Source organism: Delphinapterus leucas, chromosome 12, assembly GCF_059928025.1.
Source record: "Delphinapterus leucas isolate spDelLeu-1000000601 "Yukka" chromosome 12, BTC_Dleu_Yukka2, whole genome shotgun sequence".
NCBI lineage: Eukaryota > Metazoa > Chordata > Mammalia > Artiodactyla > Monodontidae > Delphinapterus > Delphinapterus leucas.
In genome coordinates this window covers 27893097-27915793 of record NC_143140.1, presented here as the reverse complement: position 1 = coordinate 27915793, position 22697 = coordinate 27893097, and the positions used below count along the sequence as shown (strand labels likewise).

Below are 22697 nucleotides of genomic sequence, written 5' to 3'. Positions count from 1 at the left end.
AACTTTTGCACAGCAAAGGAAACCATAAACAAGACAAAAAGACAACCCTCAGAATGGGAGAAAATATTTGCAAATGAAGCAACTGACAAAAGATTAATCTCCAAAATTTACAAGCAGCTCATGCAGCTCAATATCAAAAAAACAACCCAATCCAAAAATGGGCAGAAGACCTAAATAGACATTTCTCAAAAGAAGATGTACAGGGCTTCCCTGGTGGCACAGTGGTTGAGAGTCCACCTGCCGATGCAGGGGACACGGGTTCGTGCCCCGGTCCGGGAGGATCCCACATGCCGCGGAACGGCTGGGCCCGTGAGCCATGGCCGCTGAGCCTGCGCGTCCAGAGCCTGTGCTCCACAGCGGGAGAGGCCACAACAGTGAGAGGCCCGCATACTGCAAAAAAAAGAGAAGATATACAGATTGCCAACAAACACATGAAAGGATGCCCAACATCACTAATCATTAGAGAAATGCAAATCAAAACTACATTGAGGTATCACCTCACACCAGCCAGAATGGCCATCATCAAAAAATCTACAAATGCTGGAGAGGGTGTGGAGAAAAGGGAACCCTCTTGCACTGTTGGTGGGAATGTAAATTGATCCAGCCACTATGGAGAACAGTATGGAGGTTCCTTAAAAAACTAAAAATAGAACTACCATACAACCCAGCAATCCCACTACTGGGCATATACCCTGAGAAAACCATAATTCAAAGAGTCATGTACCACAGTGTTCATTGCAGCTCTATTTACAATAGCCAGGACATGGAAGCAACCTAAGTGTCCATCAACAGATGAATGGATAAAGAAGATATGGCACATATATACAATGGAATATTACTCAGCCATAAAAAGAAATAAAACTGAGTTATTTGTAGTGAGGTGGATGGACCTAGAGTCTGTCATACAGAGTGAAGTAAGTCAGAAAGAGCAAAACAAATACCGTGTGCTAATACATATATATGGAATCTTAAAAAACAAAAATGGTTCTGAAGAACCTAGGGGCAGGACAGGAATAAAGACGCAGACCTAGAGAATGGACTTGAGGACACGGGGAGGGGAAGGGTAAGCTGGGACGAAGTGAGAGAGTGGCATGGACATACATACACTACCAAATGTAAAATAGATAGCTAGTGGGAAGCAGCCACATAGCACAGGGAGATCAGCTCGGTGCTTTGTGACCACCTAGAAGGGTGGGGGAGGGAGGGAGGGAGGGAGACATAAGAGGGAGGAGATATGGGGATATATGTATACGTATAGCTGATTCACTTTGTTATAAAGCAGAAACTAACACACCATTGTAAAGCAAGTATACTCCAATAAAGATGTTAAAAAAAATAATAAATAAAAAGCAGCAATATTTTGATAGCTTCAAAGCAGGGCTGTGTGTGAAAAACTCAACATCAGATCTGTACTGCAGAATAGTCTCAGGATCCTGTTTCTTGGAAACTCTGAAGTTACTATAGATGTGGACTGTTGTATTCAGGAGCCCCTTAAATGAAGGCTTTGCACCTAGGTTGGAAACTGAGGCTGCTTCTTTGTGTCAAAGTGACTTAAATCCTTCAAGCAAGGAAGGAGTGTTTCATTCTTACTGATACAATTTCAACAGCAAGGTTCCTAGTAGCATACAATTTTAGAGAACAAAATTTTTCAGTGAAATAGAAAGCAGACACTCAGAAAAGGGGGTTTTTATTACACTTTACAACTGTAGCATATCCTTGGGAGGTATGTTATTTCCTGTTAACTCTGCAGCTGGGATTTCTGTGTTCATTATCCCAGCCCAAGGAATGGCCAAGCAGATACTTATAATATTCTTAGTCGAAGTTAATTTTTACTTTCTCATTTCTAATTATCTTAAGTCTTCGAGGGCGAATGTCAGTGGAATGTGTTTCTTTTATGTATGCCTAGTTTTCTATGCAAACCTTGGTTAGGGCAAGGAGCAGCCATCTCCAACACGTGAGCCATAAGCTCGTTTGCCTGATGATGGAATAACCTTACAGCAGCCGTTACTATTTCCATTTGAGACCCCAGTGATGTTCACTATCCATCTGAGACCATTTGAGACCCCAGTGATTGTCACTATCAAACTGCAGCGTTTGTCTCGATACCCTGCTCACTTCTATCACTGCTCTGGTATCAGGGCTACCCTAGTCTCAGTGAACTGTGCGAAAGGAAGCCCACTATGTCTCCATTAGTAACAAAGCATATAAAAGTGTGAACTTCATTCATTAAACAAGAAGACTGTGCAGGAAGCAAATACCAAAAGCCTTAAGGAGGCTGTAGTTCAACTATGGTAGCTGTATAATAGATTACTAAAAGTGGTAAGGTCTAAAGTACAGTAAACCATTAACCATAAAGAACTGTGTAGACAAATCTCCAACTGTAGACAGAGATTAAGCATATTATTCTCATTCTGCTATTAAGAAAACATCCAAAGCCAATTTGCTAAGTTATTATTTTAAAACAACTCTTTCCTATGGTATAAAATTACTAAAGAGAAGCCAGAAGAATTGTTGCATTTTAGAATTGAGAAAATTTGTTTAAAAATACAAAGAGACAAGGGCTTCCCTGGTGGCGCAGTGGTTGAGAGTCCGCCTGCCGATGCGGGGGACATGGGTTCGTGCCCCGGTTTGGGAAGATCCCACATGCCGCGGAGCGGCTGGGCCTGTGGGCCATGACCGCTGGGCCTGCGCGTCCGGAGCCTGTGCTTGGCAGCGGGAGAGGCCACAGCAGTGAGAGGCCCGCGTACCGCAAAAAAAAAAAAAAAAAAAAAAAAAAAAATACAAAGAGACAATGTACAATTCAGTGTCTGAACTAAAAGAGTTAAATATGAGTAAAAATCATCAGTATCTAAACATTTCTCATTTGAGCTTAACTCTCCCTTGCCTCTGCTTCCATTTTTAGTTCCCATAATCCCGTTTCTCTTTTCCTGCCAGTCCCTGGTAAGTACTTTGTACTTAGTTGTACAATTTTCTGCTTCGCTGGCTGCGATCTTATTTCTACTCAAGCCAACTCTATTAAAACAGCTTAGCAGCTGCCAACTCCATTCCTCATTCTCTTGGGTTTGTTCATCAGACATTTACTAAAAGTCCTAATGTGCCTAGCATTATTCTAGGCACTAAGAGCTAGAAAACAGAAATCGGGGAAAACGAGGATGGGAATGCAGCAGAAATGAAACACTGGGGCTTCTCTCCTGGCTAACAATGAGAAGGCACTTACCAGACAAACGCTTTACACGTGTTAACTAACTCATTTAATCCTCTCAACAAGCCAATGAGTTGGGAAATGTTATTACACCAGTTTTTATGATGAAGAAACTGCAGCAGAGAGATATTAAATAACACAGCTAATAAGTAGTAGACCTAGACCTTACTTCCATAATCACAGAGAGTCCTTTACGTCTTTTTCTACTCTTCTGACTGTTCCTCTGTCTTATCTCTTCCTCCTCATTCCATCCCCATTCGTTGGGGATGATCCCCCAAACTATCTTTCTCCAGATCAAATTCCAGTCACCTCTGCTTTACTATCTTTGTCATTTCTTAAACTCAAAATTTCCAGTACTGAACACATTATCTTTTCTGACCAACCAGTTCCTCTTCTCAATTATCCTCTGTTTCCTAGCAACCCTAGGGTAGAGACTTTGATTTTCCCTTCCCTTCCCCGGAATGTTAGATTCCCTTCATTAAATCTCACATTTGCGCCTTCATGTCTTCCATTACTGCAATGCCCTAACTCCTGTAACAGCTTCCTCACCATCTCCCCGATTCCAGTATCTCCCTTCCACAATGGATCTTCTGTTCAAGAATCTGCCACAGTTTTCTAATATCCTACTACAGGAACGCAACACATTCCTCCGCCTGGCTTTCAGAGTCCTCCAAAATCTATACAACCCTGCTCACCCAACTTTATTTCCCACCACCTTCCCCGTAGATGATCTTACTTTGCCTCTCAGTTTTTCTCCCTCTTTTCCAAACACTACTTTGCGACTGAACTACCACCTTGACTATTAAATCACTCAACCAGTACTCTGCCTCCAGTTTGTCCTTTCTTTCATTCCTTTTCTTTTAAAATTCATTCATCCAACAAGGTACTATAACAATACCAGGGATATAAGAATGACTAAAACACAGTTCAAATCTCAAGAAATGCACAGTCTAACAGGGAGAATACAGATGGACACATATAGACCTTTTTACTTCAAGTGTTATTATAAGAATATGAATAAAATCCAATGAAAACCCAAAGGAAGAGCAATTAATTCTCTCAAAGGTGATGGGGAAAACCTTCATTGAAAAAGTAAAATCCGATCAACAGATTTCATGGGGACAAACAGATTTCCAGAGGGTGTCTGTGGAGTACATTCCAGGGGACAGAGTGACAAGCAAGCACAGAGAGGGATGGTATCAAAGACCATAACACACTCAAAGAGTTTGGGCTCCATTTGCCTGTATGTGTAGTGTGTGCAGAGAGCATGAGGGGGCAGAAAATGAAACTGGAAGATACCTGGATATATATGAAAAGTCTTATAGAATATGGCAAGGAGTTTTTATCCCCCAGATAATGGAAAAGTGTCTTTTTAAACAAGGGAAGTGAAGGTTGTAGGGGAGAAAGCCAGGTGACCTGATCAAATTTGTGTGTTAGAAAAACTACGCCGATGAATCAGGCAATAGGACTAAGTCCTAAACTACGGCAATAGCAGTGAGAATAGGAAGACACGGTTCCCAAAAGCAGATGAAGCCAAGTCAACAGGGCTTGGTGACTAGTTAAATGCAGGGGCTGTGTGAGAAAGACAATCCAGAAGTTTTTAATTTATGCTACTGAGTAGGTAGTGATGCCTTTGACCACAGAAGGAAATACAGAGAGAGAAACAAGTTCGGTAGAGGAAATGAGTTCAGCCTGTGACCTGCTGAAACGGGGGTAACCGACTGACACTGGGTCCAACATATGGTTGGAAATCTTTAGAGAGTGATGGGGCTTGGGTAGACAGTGGAGGTCTTGGGAGAAGATGAGTTTACCGTTTGATCTAGCTCCCCGTATTCTCATTCTGTTGTACTTACCAGATGACTTTCTGATATTTAGCTTTTCATATAGTATGTGGTATTTTTATGCACTTGGCAATTCTACTTTCAGCCCTAACTTGGTAACCCCAAATTGTGGCTTATCAGCCATCCTTTTCTGTGTTTAGGAATCTTGCAGAATCAAAGGGGGGTTGATTAGAACAGGTAAAATCAAATTCCTGAATTTGCAAAGTTTAGTATTAGCTGTAACCACCCTCTTCAGGTACAGAGCCCTCCCAACCCCACGTCCACTCCACCTCCACCCCCAGGCCTTGCCTCAACAGCCAGCCAGCCCATCTTTAACTTCATTTTTAAACTACAGGTATGATAAACAACAAGGTCCTACTGCAGAGCACAGGGAACAATATTCAATATCCTGTGATAAACCATAATGGAAAAGAATATAAAAAAGGATGTAGATATATGGATAACTGAATCACTTTGCTGTACAGCAGAAATTAACACATTGTAAATCAACTATACTTCAGTAAAAAAATTAAACTACAGGTATGAAAATCATGACAACTTAGAAGTAGATCTGTTTGAAGGCTACCTTTATAGTATCTGAGAAAAATGGATTTTGAAGCATATCATATTATAAGTAACATTTAACCTACATAGAAAATAAATTATACAAACACTTTAGTAAGAGTCACCTAAGCCAAAAATACGTGCTAAATATAAATGACACCCCCTGCCCCCAGGCTTAACAGGCCATCCGCTTGAGAGACTTCATTATCCATGCTTAGGTATTGGGAGTGTGTAAGGCAGCAACAAAACAACAGCTCTAAAATGTGGCTATCAGTAATTGACAGGGGCCCTAAACACAACCTATGGAGTTAGGCAAATAGGTCAAAGGAGTGAAGTAGGAGACCCGTAAGGCAGCAAGAATTAAAACCAGAAGTACCTGCCCTACGAAAGGGCAAAGCTACTAGTTACAGGAATGCTGGCCGAGTGCTGCTAGATATTCCGATCTTTTCAAGGGGCCAGAATCCAGATTCCATGTAAAATTTCCAGATTTTAAAAAACATCATGTGGGACGTCCCTGGTGGTCCAGTGGGTAAGACTCCGCGCTCCCAATGCAGGGGGCCCAGGTTGGATCCCTGGTCAGGGAACTAGATCCTGCATGCATGCCGCAACTAAGAGTTCACATGCCCCCCACATGCCGCAACTAAGAAGTCCGCATGCTGCAACTAAAGATCCCTCATGCCACAACGAAGATCCTGCATGCCTCAACTAAGACCCAGTGCAGCCAAAATAAATTTTTAAAAATAAATAAATACTTTTTTAAATAAAATTTTAAAAAATAAAAACATCATGTGGATCTTTGTTCCAACTGTTCCAAATTAGTGAGGTCTTATTACATATCAATTTAATCCATGGTGCATTTAATAGCCAATGAAGCTGAAAATATTGATTATGGTTTAAATTTTTAATGTTCAATATTAAATATGATTTTAGAAATAAACTTCTATCCCAGGTACAATAATCTTATATCAATATATAAAAAGTTATCTAAATAAATTTCTATCCCATGCATAACAATCTTATATATATTAATATCTAATCATCTTATATTAATATCTAATAATTTCAGTCTTAATGCTGCCAAACTTTTTCTTACAAGTCAAAGAGGAATGGACAGAGTTTTACTTTGCAATTTTAATAGAATGAAAAATGTATTACAGAAAACAATTTTTCATTTGTTGTAGCAGTTTGCCAGTGCATATGGGTGAGAACCCCAAAACATTCATACCACCAATGAACGTGCCAGCCCCACAAAATTAGCTAATTTTCATGGATGCAAAAATACTTTTAAATATTTGCCATTGTTCACAATTTAGTGGTATCTACGTTAAAAGTGTGGTCTCTAACTAGGTTTCATCAATGGCTCTAGTTAAGTTCACCTTGACTTCATAGGTGGTCTTGGTACGGCCCCCGCGGAAACCAGCTACGTAAATCTGGGGCCGTGGCACTTGGCTGCTGGCTTCCCTCATTGACTGTGTGCTAGCATCCTTTGAAGGGTACACCTGGGAACAATTTTCTCTTCTCATGTGACTAAGATCAGTCTGTACCGAATGAGTAACTTTCCGACGCAAATTGGCCTAAGTAGAAAGAGAATAGACAGGAATGAACATTTCTCTAAAGAACAAATAAAATACTGTCAGGTACCAGTTAGTATCGGCCTTATTTTTTTCTCTCAATCCACAAAGAAATTAGTCCTGCAACATAGCATGTTTCTGCAAAACATTAAAACATTGGAAAATTTAGAACATAACAGAAAATAAATACCCTTGTCTGAGAAGTAGGAAAATAGATTAAATAATGAAAATGGACCCAAAGAGAGAACACACAGATTCAAACCTACAGTGAGCTCAATTCTTTGTTAATATAAAAATATAATAATTCATTCATTATTATACTTTGAGAGTCATATAACTTGGATTTTCCCACCATTCTTGGCTTATTTTTTTAAAAGACAAAAATTTAAGATTTCCATTGTCTTACCTAAATGGGCTTCACCCAAAACTTTTAATATAAAAAGCTCTGATGTTTCCAGATAATACTTTACATTTTTCTACATTATGCTTACTCCTTTTATGGATTACAACTAAACATGAGATTAAACAGTTTGCTCAGGCTGGGAAGCAAGGAGGAGTTTATAAAAAAAGAGAATAAGAGTTTTATTGAAGTTGTGGTAAAGTCCAAGGAAAAAACTCAGAAGGGATTACAGCATGTGAGTTAAGAAGGAGAGACCTGGAATTAGAGGAAACATTTCAGCGTTTGAGACACTGCAGGTGACTGAGAACCAAAACTACTTCTCCCACACACAGCTTATCGTCTACATTAACAGGACTTTGCTATTCCTTTGTCTTCACTAGCATAATTTTATTATTCCAAGAGACTCTTGCCAAAGAAAATAACTTGATTGTTCATTACAGAACATCCTGAAAGATGCATGACTCTTCAGTGGTAAGCATTAACACACAGAAGAAGCCCTAAGACACTGCATCCCTTGCCTGAAGATTCACCTTGCTATTCCCATCAATCCTGGACTGCTTTTTCATAATCTTTACAACCCAGTTCAGGCCCCCAACACATCCCCTGACTGAGCCCAGGCATCAAAAGACCTGCCTTCAACCAAACTTCAAAGTCTCAATAAATCCTGACCTTGCTGTTCCCCCTCTGAGACATTGCAAAGCTCTGCTGAAGGGGTGGTTTCCGTTACAGCTCTAAGCCATATACTCAGCTTTGTCTTATCAACAGGTCATGTTGGTAATACATGGGGAGCTGGCATTCAACATGCTGCAATTCTAGGGGATAATTCCATCTAAGGTGGGAAGAAGAATGAAGTCGAGGAGTGAGAAGACAGGGGGGTCCAGTCAGTATGAGGTTCAGCCCCACTGAACACCGCATTCTCTTAACATTTCCAGGCCAGACCTAATCTGCCACCTATACCTCCCATATCCTGTCCAACCAACACTCCTCTCTTCTCCTTTGTCTATGTGTATCTCAAGACCAACTTAAAATGTCACCTAAGTCAATAGAGTAGAATTTTTATTTCACTTCTGTTATACCACTTACCAAGAGATACTAAAATATTTTTAGTGTATCAATGTCACTTGCTAGACTATTAGTTCCTGAAGAACAAGGTGGTAGGATATATATACGTTACCCAGTATACATCTGATGAGCTCAGGTGAGTCTAGTGTTGATAGATAACAGAAAAGAATGCAGGGAATGGGAGCTTCATGAACTACAGAAGAGTAAATGGTAAGAATGCTAATGGAACAATGATCCGGAACAGGGGTCCCCAACCCCTGGGCCGAGGACCAGTACCGGTCCGCAGCCTGTTAGGACCCGGGCCGCACAGCACGAGGTGAGCGGCAGGCGAGCGAACGAAGCTTCATCTGCCGCCCCCCATCGCCCGCATCGCTCCCCACCGCCCCCCATCGTCCCCTATCCCTCCCCATCGTCCCCATCGCTCCCCATCGCCCCCATCGCTCCCCATCGCCCCATCTCCCCCATCGCCCCCATCGCTCCCCATCGCCCCCATCGCTCCCCATCGCCCCCCATCGCCCCCATCGCTCCCCATCGCCCCCCATCGCTCCCCATCGCCCCCATCGCCCCCAACGCTCCCCATCGCCCCCCATCGCTCCCCATCGCTCCCCATCGCTCCCCATCGCTCCCCATCCCTCCCCATCGCTCCCCATCGCTCCCACCGCCCCCATCGCTCCCATCACCGCCTGAGCCATCCCCCACCTCCCCCGTGGAAAAACTGTCTTCCAGGAAGCTGGTCCCTGGTGCCAAAAAGGTTGGGGGCCGCTGATCTGGAAAATATTCCAGGAAGCTGAACCTTCCTCATCTTGAGAAATCAGGGGACTGAAAAGCTGCCACCAGAGAGGGTGGCAAGGGGAATGATGTGGTTAGTGAAAAGAGAGACTGAATATACAAACGGACCTAGGTTGGACCTTATATGATAACAACTCGAACCCAAACCTCTGCAGCAACCAGTCTTGGAAGCCAAACCACAACCTCGGTAGCTGTAGCAATCAGCTCAGAACAGCAGAACAGCCCTATTTTTTTTTTTTTTCCTGCTGCCTCCCCTTCCATCTCTGGACCAACTAGAGAAAGCCAAATATGCTCACTAAACCAATCACAAAAGATACCCCCCCATCGCCCGCTGCTAGTTAGCCCGCCTCCAGTTTCCCCTGTCAACATCCTCCAATCAGAGGAATACCTGAAGCCTTCCCCTTTTTCACTATAAAACTTTCTCACTCCTCTCCCCAACTTTGAGTCTCTGCCAAACACAAGTGATGGTGGCCTCTGTTCTCATTTGAGTAGTCTTCCTTTATTTCCACACCTGATTTCCGTTAAAGAGCTGGATAAAATATACTGAGAAAAGGCTACAGTTATAAAAAGAGTTTGTTCCTTCACACTATAAATATTTGTTGTTTAAAATGACCAGATACTATCAAAAGGAAGAGTGGGGGGAATTCCACTGAGTCAGATAGGGATGAGAGTTTCAAAGAAGGCTTCAAGGGTAGGTACCTACTGTGATTAAGATGACTGCGAATCAGAAGGACAAGTGAGACGTCTGGAGAGAACAAGTTGACAATAAGAGGGGACTGTATCTGTGCTATAACAGCAGTAACATTCTGCTCCTCAAAAAAAAGTCCAAGAAAGAGAAGGGTATGCTTTAAATGATTAGAGGAAGCTGCAGGGCTTTAAATACTAGCACCTTATAGGTTAGCACAATTAATTAAAACTATTATATACATCAGTAGAGAGACAGAGTAGAGATTGAGAAAAGGAGATAGAGAGAAAGATAGCAACTATCATTGTTCTAGTTACTGGCTGATATAATTTGAGAGCAGTTTCATGCTTCTGTATTTCTATATATGCTTAAAACTAGAAGATAGGGACTTCCCTGGTGGCGCAGTGGTTAAGAATCCACCTGCCAATGCAGGGGACACGGGTTCGATCCCTGGTCCGGGAAGATTCCCACATGTCTCGGAGCAACTAAGCCTGTGCGCCACAACTACTGAGCCCACGTGCCACAACTACTGAGTCCGTGTGCCACAACTACTGAAGCCCGCATGCCTAGAGACCGTGCTCCGCAACAGGAGAAGCCACCACAATGAGAAGCCCTCGCACTGTAACAAAGAGTGGGCCCCGCTCGCTGCAACTAGAGAAAGCCCACGCGCAGCAACAAAGGCCAAACGCAGCCAAAAATAAATAAATAAACTAATTTTTTAAAAAAACCTAGAAGATAATCTTACAATGTAAAGCTGGAAAATTATAAATTATACTATTTTTATTTTAGCAAAAAAAACTGTGTACAACTCACTATTTTGTATAAATAATTTAGCTTACCAACTCTGAGTAACAACATATTAAAATTCCCCAACCTATAAATAATTTTAGAAAATATTGTTACAAACCAATTTTATAGCTTTTCTTCTTAATTCCCATTCATTCCACTCATATGATCTCACAATTGTTGGTGGCAATAAATGTGTATCCGTCTGTGTGCTACTTTCACGCTTTGCAATTGGTTTTATATAACGTTTGTCAACCTCTTTCATCTAAAGAAGTGGAGTTTTGTAATTAATATTTGTAAAAAATAAACATTATTTACAGATAACTAAAATATTTAGCTAAAACTGACAAAATATTAGGAAAACAACATGAAACATACTTGTAAATACCAGCAAAATAAAAAAAAGTTCATAATTAGCGAGCCAAATGCAATTACTTTCCCAGGCGTTATGAATTTGTGCCTGATTTTTTGAACTTAATGTAGGAGGTGTATTTTGGAAGGAGAAAACCTAACATCACTCATCCCAAGTCAAATGTCCCTCTCCGATTTTCACAGTGGGGAGCATAAGTGAATACCTTATTGGAAATGGATAGAAGTTCAGAATAGCTGTTAAATATTAGGTATACATCACATTTGTTTAAAGTATCACAACATCTTTAGAAGATACCTTAAACTCAAGCTCTGCATACATAGCAGATTATTATCTATTTTAGTGGAATATATTCATCTTTCTGCCAAAGCACCCAGAAGCTCACTATTAAAATATTAAGTATTCAGTGATTCCAGGCGAAACAAGTTATGATTATGCTGGAAATGAAGTTGCTGGAGCGGGCGGCAGAGGTTTAAGAAACTCAAGTCCTGGTAAAGAGGAGGGGGAAGAGATGAACTTCTTTCCCCAAATCAAGAAACAGATGATAACTGAACGCCTACCATTGAGCGTAAGATATAATTTTTGCCTTCAAAATGATCTTATGATATACTTAGGTAGGTAAAAAGATGCTGAAAAGATAATTTACAATATTATGCAAGTAAATGGCAAGAAAAAATAATGAATACAGCATTGGAATATGAAGAAAGAATACTCACTTCCATAGGTATTAAAGGTCAGTGAAGGATTAAATACTCAGGATTAAGTACACAGAAAGGGAAAAACAAGACCAGATATGTAGAGGAAAACTGTTCTTTAATAGACAAGTATCTACTGGTTATCTGATTCTAGCCTTTCATTGTCTTTGTGCTATCTTAAAAGGGCAGCTGGAGCATCACATCAACAGACTGGCAGCGTGGCATGAGAACAAGAGTGCCAACAGCTGCCCCCTTCTGACCTAGTTGTCCTTGGCTGGATGTCAGTCTTCTTGCCCAAGTGTTCAGACCATCCTCTGTTCCTCACTGTCACCAGCCCCATCATCCTCTTACCAGTCACTGCTGGGATCCCTGCCAACCTGGTCAGTCGTATCCACACCCACCTGCTTCACTGTCAAAATGTTGATAAATATAACAAACACAAACCATTTATAAACCATGTATTGCGGGGTTTTAGTTTAGTGAGTTTAAAAGAGGTAAATTAAACAAGAAAGGATGACAGAAAGAGCAATTAAAATGTGAACAGTACAAATGAGAGACAAAGAGGGAGAAAACAAGGATACACAGTGGTAGAATGTGAGCCCCGTGCAGGCAGGGATTGCTACCTGCTTTGTTCACTGTGCCCAGAATCATGCCTGGTGCACAGCAAGCGGCTCAGTAAGTGTCTGCTGAATGAATTAAGGAATCGGCACACACACACACGGAAACACACCTTCAGATCCATTCTGTGGCCTTTCAGACTACTGCAATTTAAACCTGTTAAATTATTTTACAGTTCTGAGCCTAAGTTACCACCTATGTTATCTGTGCTAAGCTCCTTCCATTTTAGATAAGGAAATACTGTAGTTCCAATTATTTATCTAAATGTAGTCTTGCTCTCTCAGATTTTTCCAGTCTAATTCATCAATTTAACTCCTTGTCCTGTTTTCATTTATTCTTTGTGGATTTCCTTAGTTTCCATCTTCAGATGTGAACCCCTTTCAGATAACCTGTAAAGGCCCTCATTCTGACCCTGTCTCTTGCCTGGACTTGGGGGACCATTCTACAACAAAACGTAACTTTTTTTTATTAACTACACTTTTAAATGTCATGAATTCTCAAAATGCCAACCCTGCTTACCTGAGAATTTGGAATAAGGGTTTCAAACTGTTGATGAAGTTCCAGTAGCTGAATCAATTCTGCATTTTTTTTGGCTTTTTCTCTAATTTTATCAATGTAATTTTCAGGATTTTCTGCAAATGAATATGCAGCATCTCTGGTATTGAAAGTGTAATACTTTTCTTTATGTTTCAAAATTCCAATTGCTGGATTTCCTGAAAATTAAGAAAAGGAATTGAATTCAATATGAAATACTGAGACTTCCCTGGTGGTGCAGTGGATAAGACTCTGTGCTCCCAATGCAGGGGGCCTGGGTTTGGTCCCTGGTTGGGGAACTAGATCCCGCATCCATGCCACAACTAAGAGTTTGCATGCCACAACTAAGGAGCCCTGGAGCCGCAACTAAGGAGCCCGCCTGCCGCAACTAAGACCTGGTGCAACCAAATAAATAAATAAATAAATATATTGTTAAAAAAAGATATGAAATACTGATTCTATGTTTATAATACATTCATAGAACCATTCCCTATATACTCTATTTTTAACATATCACTTATGTCTTTATTAGCTAAAATGTTACAACTAGCAATTTTAAGTTATATTTTGTTAAATTATATTTTACATAAAATTCAAATGAAATTTATTTTATACATTTTTAATTATTTTATTTTATTTTATTTTTTGGCCACACCATGCAGCATGCAGGATCTTAGTTCCCCGACCAGGGATCAAACCTGTGCTCCCTGCACTGGGAGCATGGAATCTTAACCACTGGACCACCAGGAAATCCCATATTTTTAAATTTTAAATTATGATTTTGTCTAAAAATATTTCACTATCCAGATATAAGTCGTTTAAAAATCTTTTATGAGAAGCCACTTAATCATCTAGCAGGTTTTTCAAATCTCCTTAAACTAAACTAACTACTAGAAGCACAGTTTTTAAAATAATTCTGTAAGAACTACAAAAATGAAACATCTGTTCCAAAATGTACATTTGCATGTTAGAAAGTATCTCCCACTATGAAAAGATACTACATAAAATATGGGTTATAAGTATCCACAGTTTGTGGGAATTATATAGGAAACGGTAACACTGTCTTATTTATTTATTCTTTCACTTATTCAACGAATATTTACTGACCCCGTTCTTGGCACTGAGGATACAGAGAAAAGAAATGAACCAATATACCATTGCCCAGAGAGTGATCAGTGCTACAGAAAACAAGTAAGCAAAGCAGGTTAAACACATAGTAAAAGGAAGAAGGGCGAGATTGATATTTTAAGTTGGGTGATCAGAGAAGGCTGAATAAGATGAGGGAGCAAGGTATGTAGCTGTGGGGGAATAGAGCTGTCCAAGTAGAGGGAATAGCAAGTGCAAAAGATTCGAGGTGAAAATGAGCTCGGAATGTTTGAGAATAGCAAGAAGGCCAGTGGGGCTAGAGCAGTGCACAAGGGAACGAGAGGTGGGCAGTAAAGTCAGTGATGTCATCTGAAAAGGACCCTGCCTGGTAAGCCCCAGCATTACCCGGGGACTCAAGCCCTGTGGTCTGCAGTTCCGAGGAAGGAGGGACTCTCACGGGATTCCTCCGAGGCAGTGCAGGTGGCTGGTGCCCAGGAAATATTGTAGCACGTAGAAATAAAGTCTCCAGACTAGCTGATTCTGAGAGGATTCTAAACGCAAAGCCCCTCAAGCCCTTCTACTTTTTTTCTCTTTCTCCCCCTTTCTTAGAATCATAGTTGGTAGGAGCTGGAAGGGACCAAACAGACCTCCTAGTTGGTCCTTTTTTCCTGATGTGGAAGCTGAGGTCCACAAAAGACAAGAGATTTGCTGAAAGTTACTCTGTTTACTAATGGAACAACGGGGACTAGAACCCAGGCTCTCCCAGGACTTCCCTGGTGGTCCAGCAGTTCAGACTCTGCACTCCCAGTGCAGGGTGCCCGGGTTCATCCCTGGCCAGGGAACTAGATCCTACATGTGTGCTGCAACTAAGAATTCACATGCACAACTAAGAAGCCCACATGCCACAACTAAAAACAAAAAAGATTCCGCATGCCGCAACTAAGATCCCGCCTGCCGCAACTAAGACCCAGCACAGCCAAAAATAAACAATAAATAAATATTAAAAAAGAAAAAGAAACCAGGCTCTCCCAATCTTGGCCCACAGCTTTTCCAACCACATCATGCTACCTCTGTGTCACCCCACATCCATGTTTCTGTGTTTGTTTCTCTCATGACTCCCTTCCCTTCTTATTTGTGGACGGAGAGAGAGATTTGGGGTGCGGGGAGCGAAGAGAAGGAAAAAAAAGACAAGGGGAGAAGGAAATCATCTCCATTCTATTGCTTTTTACTTCTTCACGGCTCTTGATTGTTTTCTCCTGTCAGTGACCCTCACAGGATCTCAGAATACTATTCTCTCAGTTCTCCCAAGGTAAACCTTTTATTACTCGCATAATGAAAAAATCTCTACCATAAAAAAAAAATGAGTCAATGTGTATGTTCTCTAGCCTGTATACACACAATCCCAATAATTCTTTGTAATAATTCTATTGCCAATTCACATGGTACTTTTTGGATAATAATTTATTTCATCTCAATTTCTGATTTACTCTTTAGAGAAGTTCTAGTAATATATACATCATAGAGAAATTGTACTTGATAAAATATTGGCCATGTCCTTATACAGAAATCCTGATCTATGTTAACGGAATATAACCATAAAGTGACAAAGAATATTGTTTAATAAACGTATCAGTCAAACTGTTGCGCTTTCAAGTAATCACTTTGGAAGATGATCTATTTTAGGAATGCCACATAACACTTCTGAAATCCTTCATTGACATATGAGTCATCCCCCTTTTATGATATTGTAGCATCCATATTTCATTATATACACATTCCATCGCTTATCGCTTGTATTGTAATTTCTTGTTTATGTCAGTCTATTGGGTTATGCTGCGAGCACTTCAAAGATAAATATTGCATTTAGGTCATCTTTGTAGCTCCTTTCCTAGTTCACCATTAGAGTCCATAAAATTTTACAAAGTGAGTGAGTGAGTGACAATGAGGACACATCATTTAAAGAAAAAACTGGAGAAGGGAGGACAGTATTATTTCCAATGATATACCTGGAAGAAGAAGACCATCTGTTGTAGCAAATGTGTAAGCACAAAATCCTCGATACTGAATCAACAATTTATCAAAATTGGCTGTTGTTTCTGGGAAAAGCCATTCTAGTTTTCTGAAATCCGCCAGATTTACTCTCTCTTCTAAAATGAAAGAGGAGCACAAGAAAAACCATATTCAGTGGGAAGAGTAAGCCACCCAGGAAACGAGCAGAAGAGACCGGCTACTATGTGACTAAAACAGAGATGAATTAACTTCGTTCACGACAGTGTAGCTCTTAATAATATGCGAGGTGGCAAAATACTTTGAATATGATGCTTATATACTAGGACTGTCAGTTCTTTAAACAACTGAGAATGTTCTGAGCAGAAAGAGTCAAGGAAACATCTCTTAGTAACTTAGTAATTTTGGTAACAGAGGATATACTTTTCTGTTCTTCACACTTCTAAAAAGTCTTCCTAGTTTTGCCGATTTTTTTTACGCAAATAAAAACGCGAATTTATAAAACATTGATCCCCGAGGTTCTTACTTTTGCAGTGCTACCTACACTTCTGTTTCTGGCTCTGTATCCAAACAGGAGACACTACAAGTGACCCCGTGGCTACAGCTGGAAGTAAATGCATACTTTGGAGAAAATAGACCTTCTTCACTCTTTTTTCCTGATATGCCTGAACGCCTCAAACGGTGATGAGATGTGGTGAGGATAGCTGGTGGGAAGCAGCCGCATAGCACAGGGAGATCAGCTCGGTGCTTTGTGACCCCCTGGAGGGGTGGGATAGGGAGGGTGGAAGGGAGGGAGACGCAAGAGGGAAGAGATATGGGAACATATGTATAACTGATTCACTTTGTTATAAAGCAGAAACTAACACACCATTGTAAAGCAATTGTACTCCAATAAAGATGTAAAAAAAAAAAAAAAGTTTGACTTATAGTAGGAAATGGCACGTCTTGCCAATATAGTTGAGTTTAATATCTACTGCTGAAGTGACTTTAATTTTTCAGTTTCATTTAGTATTTGCACAGATATGCCGTTTTAACAAAATGAAAAAGTAGGAAAAACTAACTGGAAGGATGTTTTTGAGTCTCTCTGATTTCATTTTCAGATTTTATGTATTCTAATAAGAATGCAAATTACTGCTACGTTTTTTTTTTCACATCTTTATTGGGGTATAATTGCTTTACTAAGTTGTATTTGTTTCTGCTGTACAACAAATTGAATCAGCTATATGTATACATATATCCCCATATCCTCTCCCTCTTGCGTCTCCCTCCCACCCTCCCTATTCCACCCCTCTAGGTGGTCACAAAGCACCGAGCTGATCTCCCTGTGCTATGCAGCTGCTTCCCACTAGCTATCTATTTTACATTTGGTAGTGTATATATGTCCATGCCATTCTCTCACTTCGTCCCAGCTTCCCCCTCCCCCTCCCCCCACCCCCATGTCCTCAAGTCCGTTCTCTACATCTGCGGCTTTATTCCTGCCCTGCCACTAGGTTATTTTTTTGCCTTTACACAAACAGAATGTGAAAAGGAAATTTGGAGAGTCAATGATCTAATTTCACTTTCTGGATAAACTTTCTTTTTAGGCAACAATTCAAATCCCAGACTCTATTTTGACATTTCTCATGAATTTTGAGTTGTCTTTAATAAGACAGCAGGGATTAAACAAGTACAAGGAAGTTTATTGATAAAGACAGCCTTTCTATAAGAATCAATGCATCTCTTAAAGGGCCTAAAATAAGCTCAATTTTATAGGGATAACATTTATTGATTTATAAATTTCAACCTGAATCTGGGGTACATATATGGCAAATAGCATTCCAAAGAAATGGAGCTTTGTTTGCAACAAATATAGCAAGGATTAATATCCTTTTCTACTACAAACCGATAATAAAATCACTAAGACTACAATAGAAACCTATAAGCACAGGAAATCATTGTTAACCAAAACACTAACAATAACACTAGGAATGGTTATTGCTGGATAGCAAACTCTTCAGTTTATATATTTTGTTTTCCATATTTTCTATAATGAACATTAGCAGTCTTACAATCAAGAAAGATATTCAAAACTTTATCAGAACGATACACCTGAAAATTTTAAAACAAAAGAGTGAGTTTATTCTAGAGGTAATTTTAAGAGGAAGAGGAAATAATGCAATGATTTCTGTTACCAATGTGCTCTTTCATTCTACACACATCAGTTTTCACAGTCACTCCATCAAGAAGAGCTTGCATCACTTTCTCAGGAAAGAACAGTTCATGAGTCCCCAGAAATGGCTCAAGATGAGTAGTTAAATTACTGAGGATGCTAATCAAAACAGTTTCATCCTGAAAGCTAGTCCACAGATTGGAAAGGGCAATGAAGATGGGCTGAGGAAGAGACAAAAATTTTCAAAATGTCACTGTTTAATAAAATTACAAATCACTCTACTCTTAAAAATAAGTACAAATTTTTGTTTGTAAAGAGATTAATTCTCCCGTAAGACAAGTAAAAGTCTCATGAAATTAGACGACAGAATCTCAGTAGAAATTGGACTCATAAATTATGAGAAAATAAACTTGTATATCAAAGCATTTTATTTTAGTATGATTGCCAGTAAGTTAGTTTACTCAGAAAAGCCAAATACACATGATCACCTAAAAAACATTCATGGACGCTTCACCTCAAAAGGTCTAGGGGAGAACAGCTTCTTTTTTTAAAAAAAGCTAAATATGACTCATTATAATTAGATTTATCTGGCTCAGTTACAATTCAAAAGAACTTGGAAAGTCTAGGGATACATCTTGGGCCATTTCTTTTTTTTTTTTTTTTTTGGGCCATTTCTTGTGAGCTTATAAGTTAAAGATTTTGTGTCAGTGACATAAAGTATTTTTTATTCATATTAAAGGTCACTGACTTATACAACAAATAAAAAATTAATCAGGCCCTGGCCCTACTTATAAGTGAAACAACTTAGCCTTTTGTTTCCAGGCTTTTAAAGTCAAATGTTGGGAATGATTACAGAAAATGATCAGAGACTCAAAATGCTCTATAAAATACTGCACGTACATCTTGTACTTCTTTGGGGCTCCCAGATTTGCCCATAGGGTGGTACAGATAATCAGAAAGTCAGAATAAGTGCAGGCCTGGTAAACAAAGTGATTTTATCTGTCTTTTCAGAAAGGTCACAAGTTACATCACCTCTGTGCTGAAGTCTATTTCTTAACCAGCTACTGTAAAAATGTTTTCAACACTGCACTATGGATTATTTTTGCTGCCACAGACAATACTGATATTATGGTTATTATAATATATATCTGCACTCCGCTGAGTAGCAATGGCCTACCAAGGGAATCCTCTCATCCAACTTATAACATCCTGGTTATATGATTATTACTACAAAATAACGAAAAACAGCAGGATCACCTCATATAAAGCTAATATTATATTTTTAGTAATTAAATAAAATTAAAATTACTTCTGATCCAACTTTATAGGACTTAAAAGTACATTCACCTTTAAACAAGGTCAAAGTGGATGACAAATGCTTACAAAGACTTGTGATGTTGGGACAGCCGTCTTTGATTTTACAGTAAATTTTAATTGTTCCAGTTGGGCTCCTAACTGCTTTATCATCATTTCCACTTCTTGAGCACAAGTAATTATATCCGACTGTGAAGACAACATAATTGGCATTCATTATTTTTATAATTTTACTACAAACATTATGTATGTTTTAAGCCCTACCTGCTCCCCACATCCCCTGAAAGTAAGCTCAGTAAGAGCAAGGATTCTGCTCTCCATGGTATCCCCAACACCAAGAATAGAACTGGCCATGTGGATGGCACTCCAGAAACATTTGTTGAATGGATGAATCTTTTGAAATACAATGGCTATAATTTTTCTCAAATGTATACAGGTATTCTTCGATATTCAGTATAACTGCATTCCCGAGCAGTGGATCCTCTAACACAGTTTTCTAGAACTGTTATTTTCCCATTCCTCAAAGATAAAATTAATGAGGTATTCCTTTGAAAACTACTTTGATACCCAGATTTTTAAAAATTGCTTTCAAGAATGCAGAAAATGTTAAAAATCACAGCATTGAAAGAAAAACAATATATTTCTCATACAACCATAGCAATCTGAAAATAAGGTGCTAAATGCTGAATCTGAAATAATTACTAACATTTACTCTTATTATGTGCTAAGCACCATATTAAATACTTGTTAAGTACAAAAAGAGGCAAGTACAAATAAGAAAACCAAGGTACAGAAAGGTAAGTAAATTGCCCAAGGATACACAGCTAATGAGGGGTAGAATCATGGTTCTACACCAGATCGTCTGAGCCCAGGGCTCTTATCCTAAGATGTGACCAGAAATGGCAGTGGTATGGGGTTATTAGCACAGTGTTAAAGAGTAACAATTACGTGAAGAGAGAAAAACTGCATTTGAATTCTCAGATATCTGTAGCCTAACTATATGTTTTACTAGACTATTTTTAAATGACAAAAAATTATTACTTCATAAGAAATATCAAATATCATCATTGTATTTCAACTAATGAATTTTTTTATTCACAATGTAATGTGCATCCTGTTTCAATTTTACCCATACTACTCTAAGCATCTCCCCTCCTCTTGCCTCATTCACCCATTATTTATTTATAATAATAATTTACATATTGTTTATCCGATCTAATAAGTCTCTTCCCTACCCCTCAGAGTTTTTCCCCTTGATTGCTAGTTTTCTTTTAGGAATCAAATATGAAAATGCAGTCCTTAAAGTCTTTAGATTTGTACACAATCAACAAGAAACAGAAATAATTCTGCATATGTTCTCCAAAGTAAAAGTTACATCCAATACATAACACTTCTTTCAAAACTATAAGTAAAGATACTCCAGATCTACTCCCCTAAGCTATGCTTGCAGGCTCCATTCACAGATTAGGCACACAGAACTTCTTGATTTTTCCTGATAGTGTCCTAGAACAATCCCTGTTTACATTTTACCAAAAAGAACTTTCCAACTAAAAATTCTACATGGACATTTTTCCAAAGAAGACATACAGAAGGCCAACACGTACACAAAAAATTGCTCAACATCTCTAATCATCAGGAAAATGAAAATCAAAACCACAATGAGATATCACTTCGCATCTGACAGAATGGCTACTATCAAAATGACGAGAAATAACAGGCGTTGGCAAAGATGTGGGGATAAAAAGGGAACACACGTGCACTGTTGGTGGGAATGTAACTTTGGTGTTGCCACTATGGAAAAAGTAGGGAGGTTCCTCAAAAAATTAAAAATAGAACCACCACATCACCCAACAATTCCATTTCTGGGCATTTGTCTGAAGGAAACAAAAACACTAACTCAAGAAGATATATGTGCCCCCATGTTCACTGCAGCATTATTTACAAGGAGTCCTGCCATTTGCAGCAACAACAGTGAAACTTGAGGGAATTTTACTAAGTGAAGTAAGTCAGACAAAGACAAATATCATATGATCTCACTTATATATGGAACCTTTTTTAAAATTTTTATTTATTCTTTTTTTTTAAGATTTATTTTTTATTTATTTTTGGCTGCATCAGGTCTTAGTTGCGGCACGTGGGGTCTTCGCTGAGGCACGCGGGATCTTTTGTTGTGGTGTGCAGTCTTCTCTCTTCTAATTGTGGCGTGCGGGTTTTCTCTTCTCTAGTTGTGGCAGGCGGGCTGGGCGGGTGGGCTCTGTAGTTGTGGTGTGCGGGCTCCAGGGCACGGGGGCTCTGTCGTTTGTGGCACATGGGCTCTCTAGTCAAGGCGCACAGGCTCCGTAGTTGTGGCATGGGGGCCTCAGTTGCTCCATGGCACGTGGGATCTTAGTTCCCTGACCAGGGATCGAACCCGTGTCCCCTGCATTGCAAGGCGGATTCTTTACCACTAGACTACCAGGGAAGTCCCTGGAATCTTTTTTAAATTGAAGTACAGTTGATTTACAGCGTTGTGTTAGTTTCTGATGTATAGCAAAGTGATTCAGTCATACATATAAAAGTTTTTCAGGTTATTTTCCATTATAGGTTATTACAAGGTATTGAATATAATTCCCCATGCTATACACAACAGGACCTTACTGCTATATGTGGAAACTTAAAAAAAACAAAACTGAGCTCATAGGGCTTCCCTGGTGGCGCAGTGGTTGAGAATCGGCCTGCCAATGCAGGGACACGGGTTTGAGCCCTGGTCTGGGAGGATCCCACATGCCGCGGAGCAACTAAGCCCGTGTGCCACAACTACTGAGCATGCGCGTCTGGAGCTTGTGCTCCGAGACAAGAGAGGCCGCGACAGTGAGAGGCCCGCGCACCGCGATGAAGAGTGGCCCCCGCTTGCTGCAACTAGAGAAAGCCCTTGCACAGAAACGAAGACCCAACACAGCCAAAAATAAAATAAACAAAAATTAAAAAAAATAATAATAACCGAGCTCATAGATACAGAGAACAGATTGGTAGTTGCCACAGGTAGGGGAGGGGGATGGGAGTGGG

The 22697-nt window shown here is 39.7% G+C and overlaps 1 protein-coding gene across 2 annotated transcripts in view; it reads right to left on the bottom strand.

The window, feature by feature from the left end:
* Positions 1-4105: 4105 nt before the first annotated feature.
* The window catches only part of CFAP206 (cilia and flagella associated protein 206), a 34810-nt gene continuing 16218 nt past the window's right edge, over positions 4106-22697 (bottom strand). For both annotated transcript variants that reach the window (XM_089921836.1, XM_022552266.3), the window contains 6 exons: positions 19722-19841; positions 18361-18559; positions 16189-16329; positions 13082-13275; positions 11001-11144; positions 4106-7160 (listed from right to left, as the gene is read on the bottom strand). In XM_089921836.1, coding sequence (XP_089777962.1) covers positions 6930-7160; positions 11001-11144; positions 13082-13275; positions 16189-16329; positions 18361-18559; positions 19722-19841 — 1029 coding nt within the window. In that variant the 3' untranslated portion in view covers positions 4106-6929. The remainder of the gene's footprint in view (positions 7161-11000; positions 11145-13081; positions 13276-16188; positions 16330-18360; positions 18560-19721; positions 19842-22697) is intronic.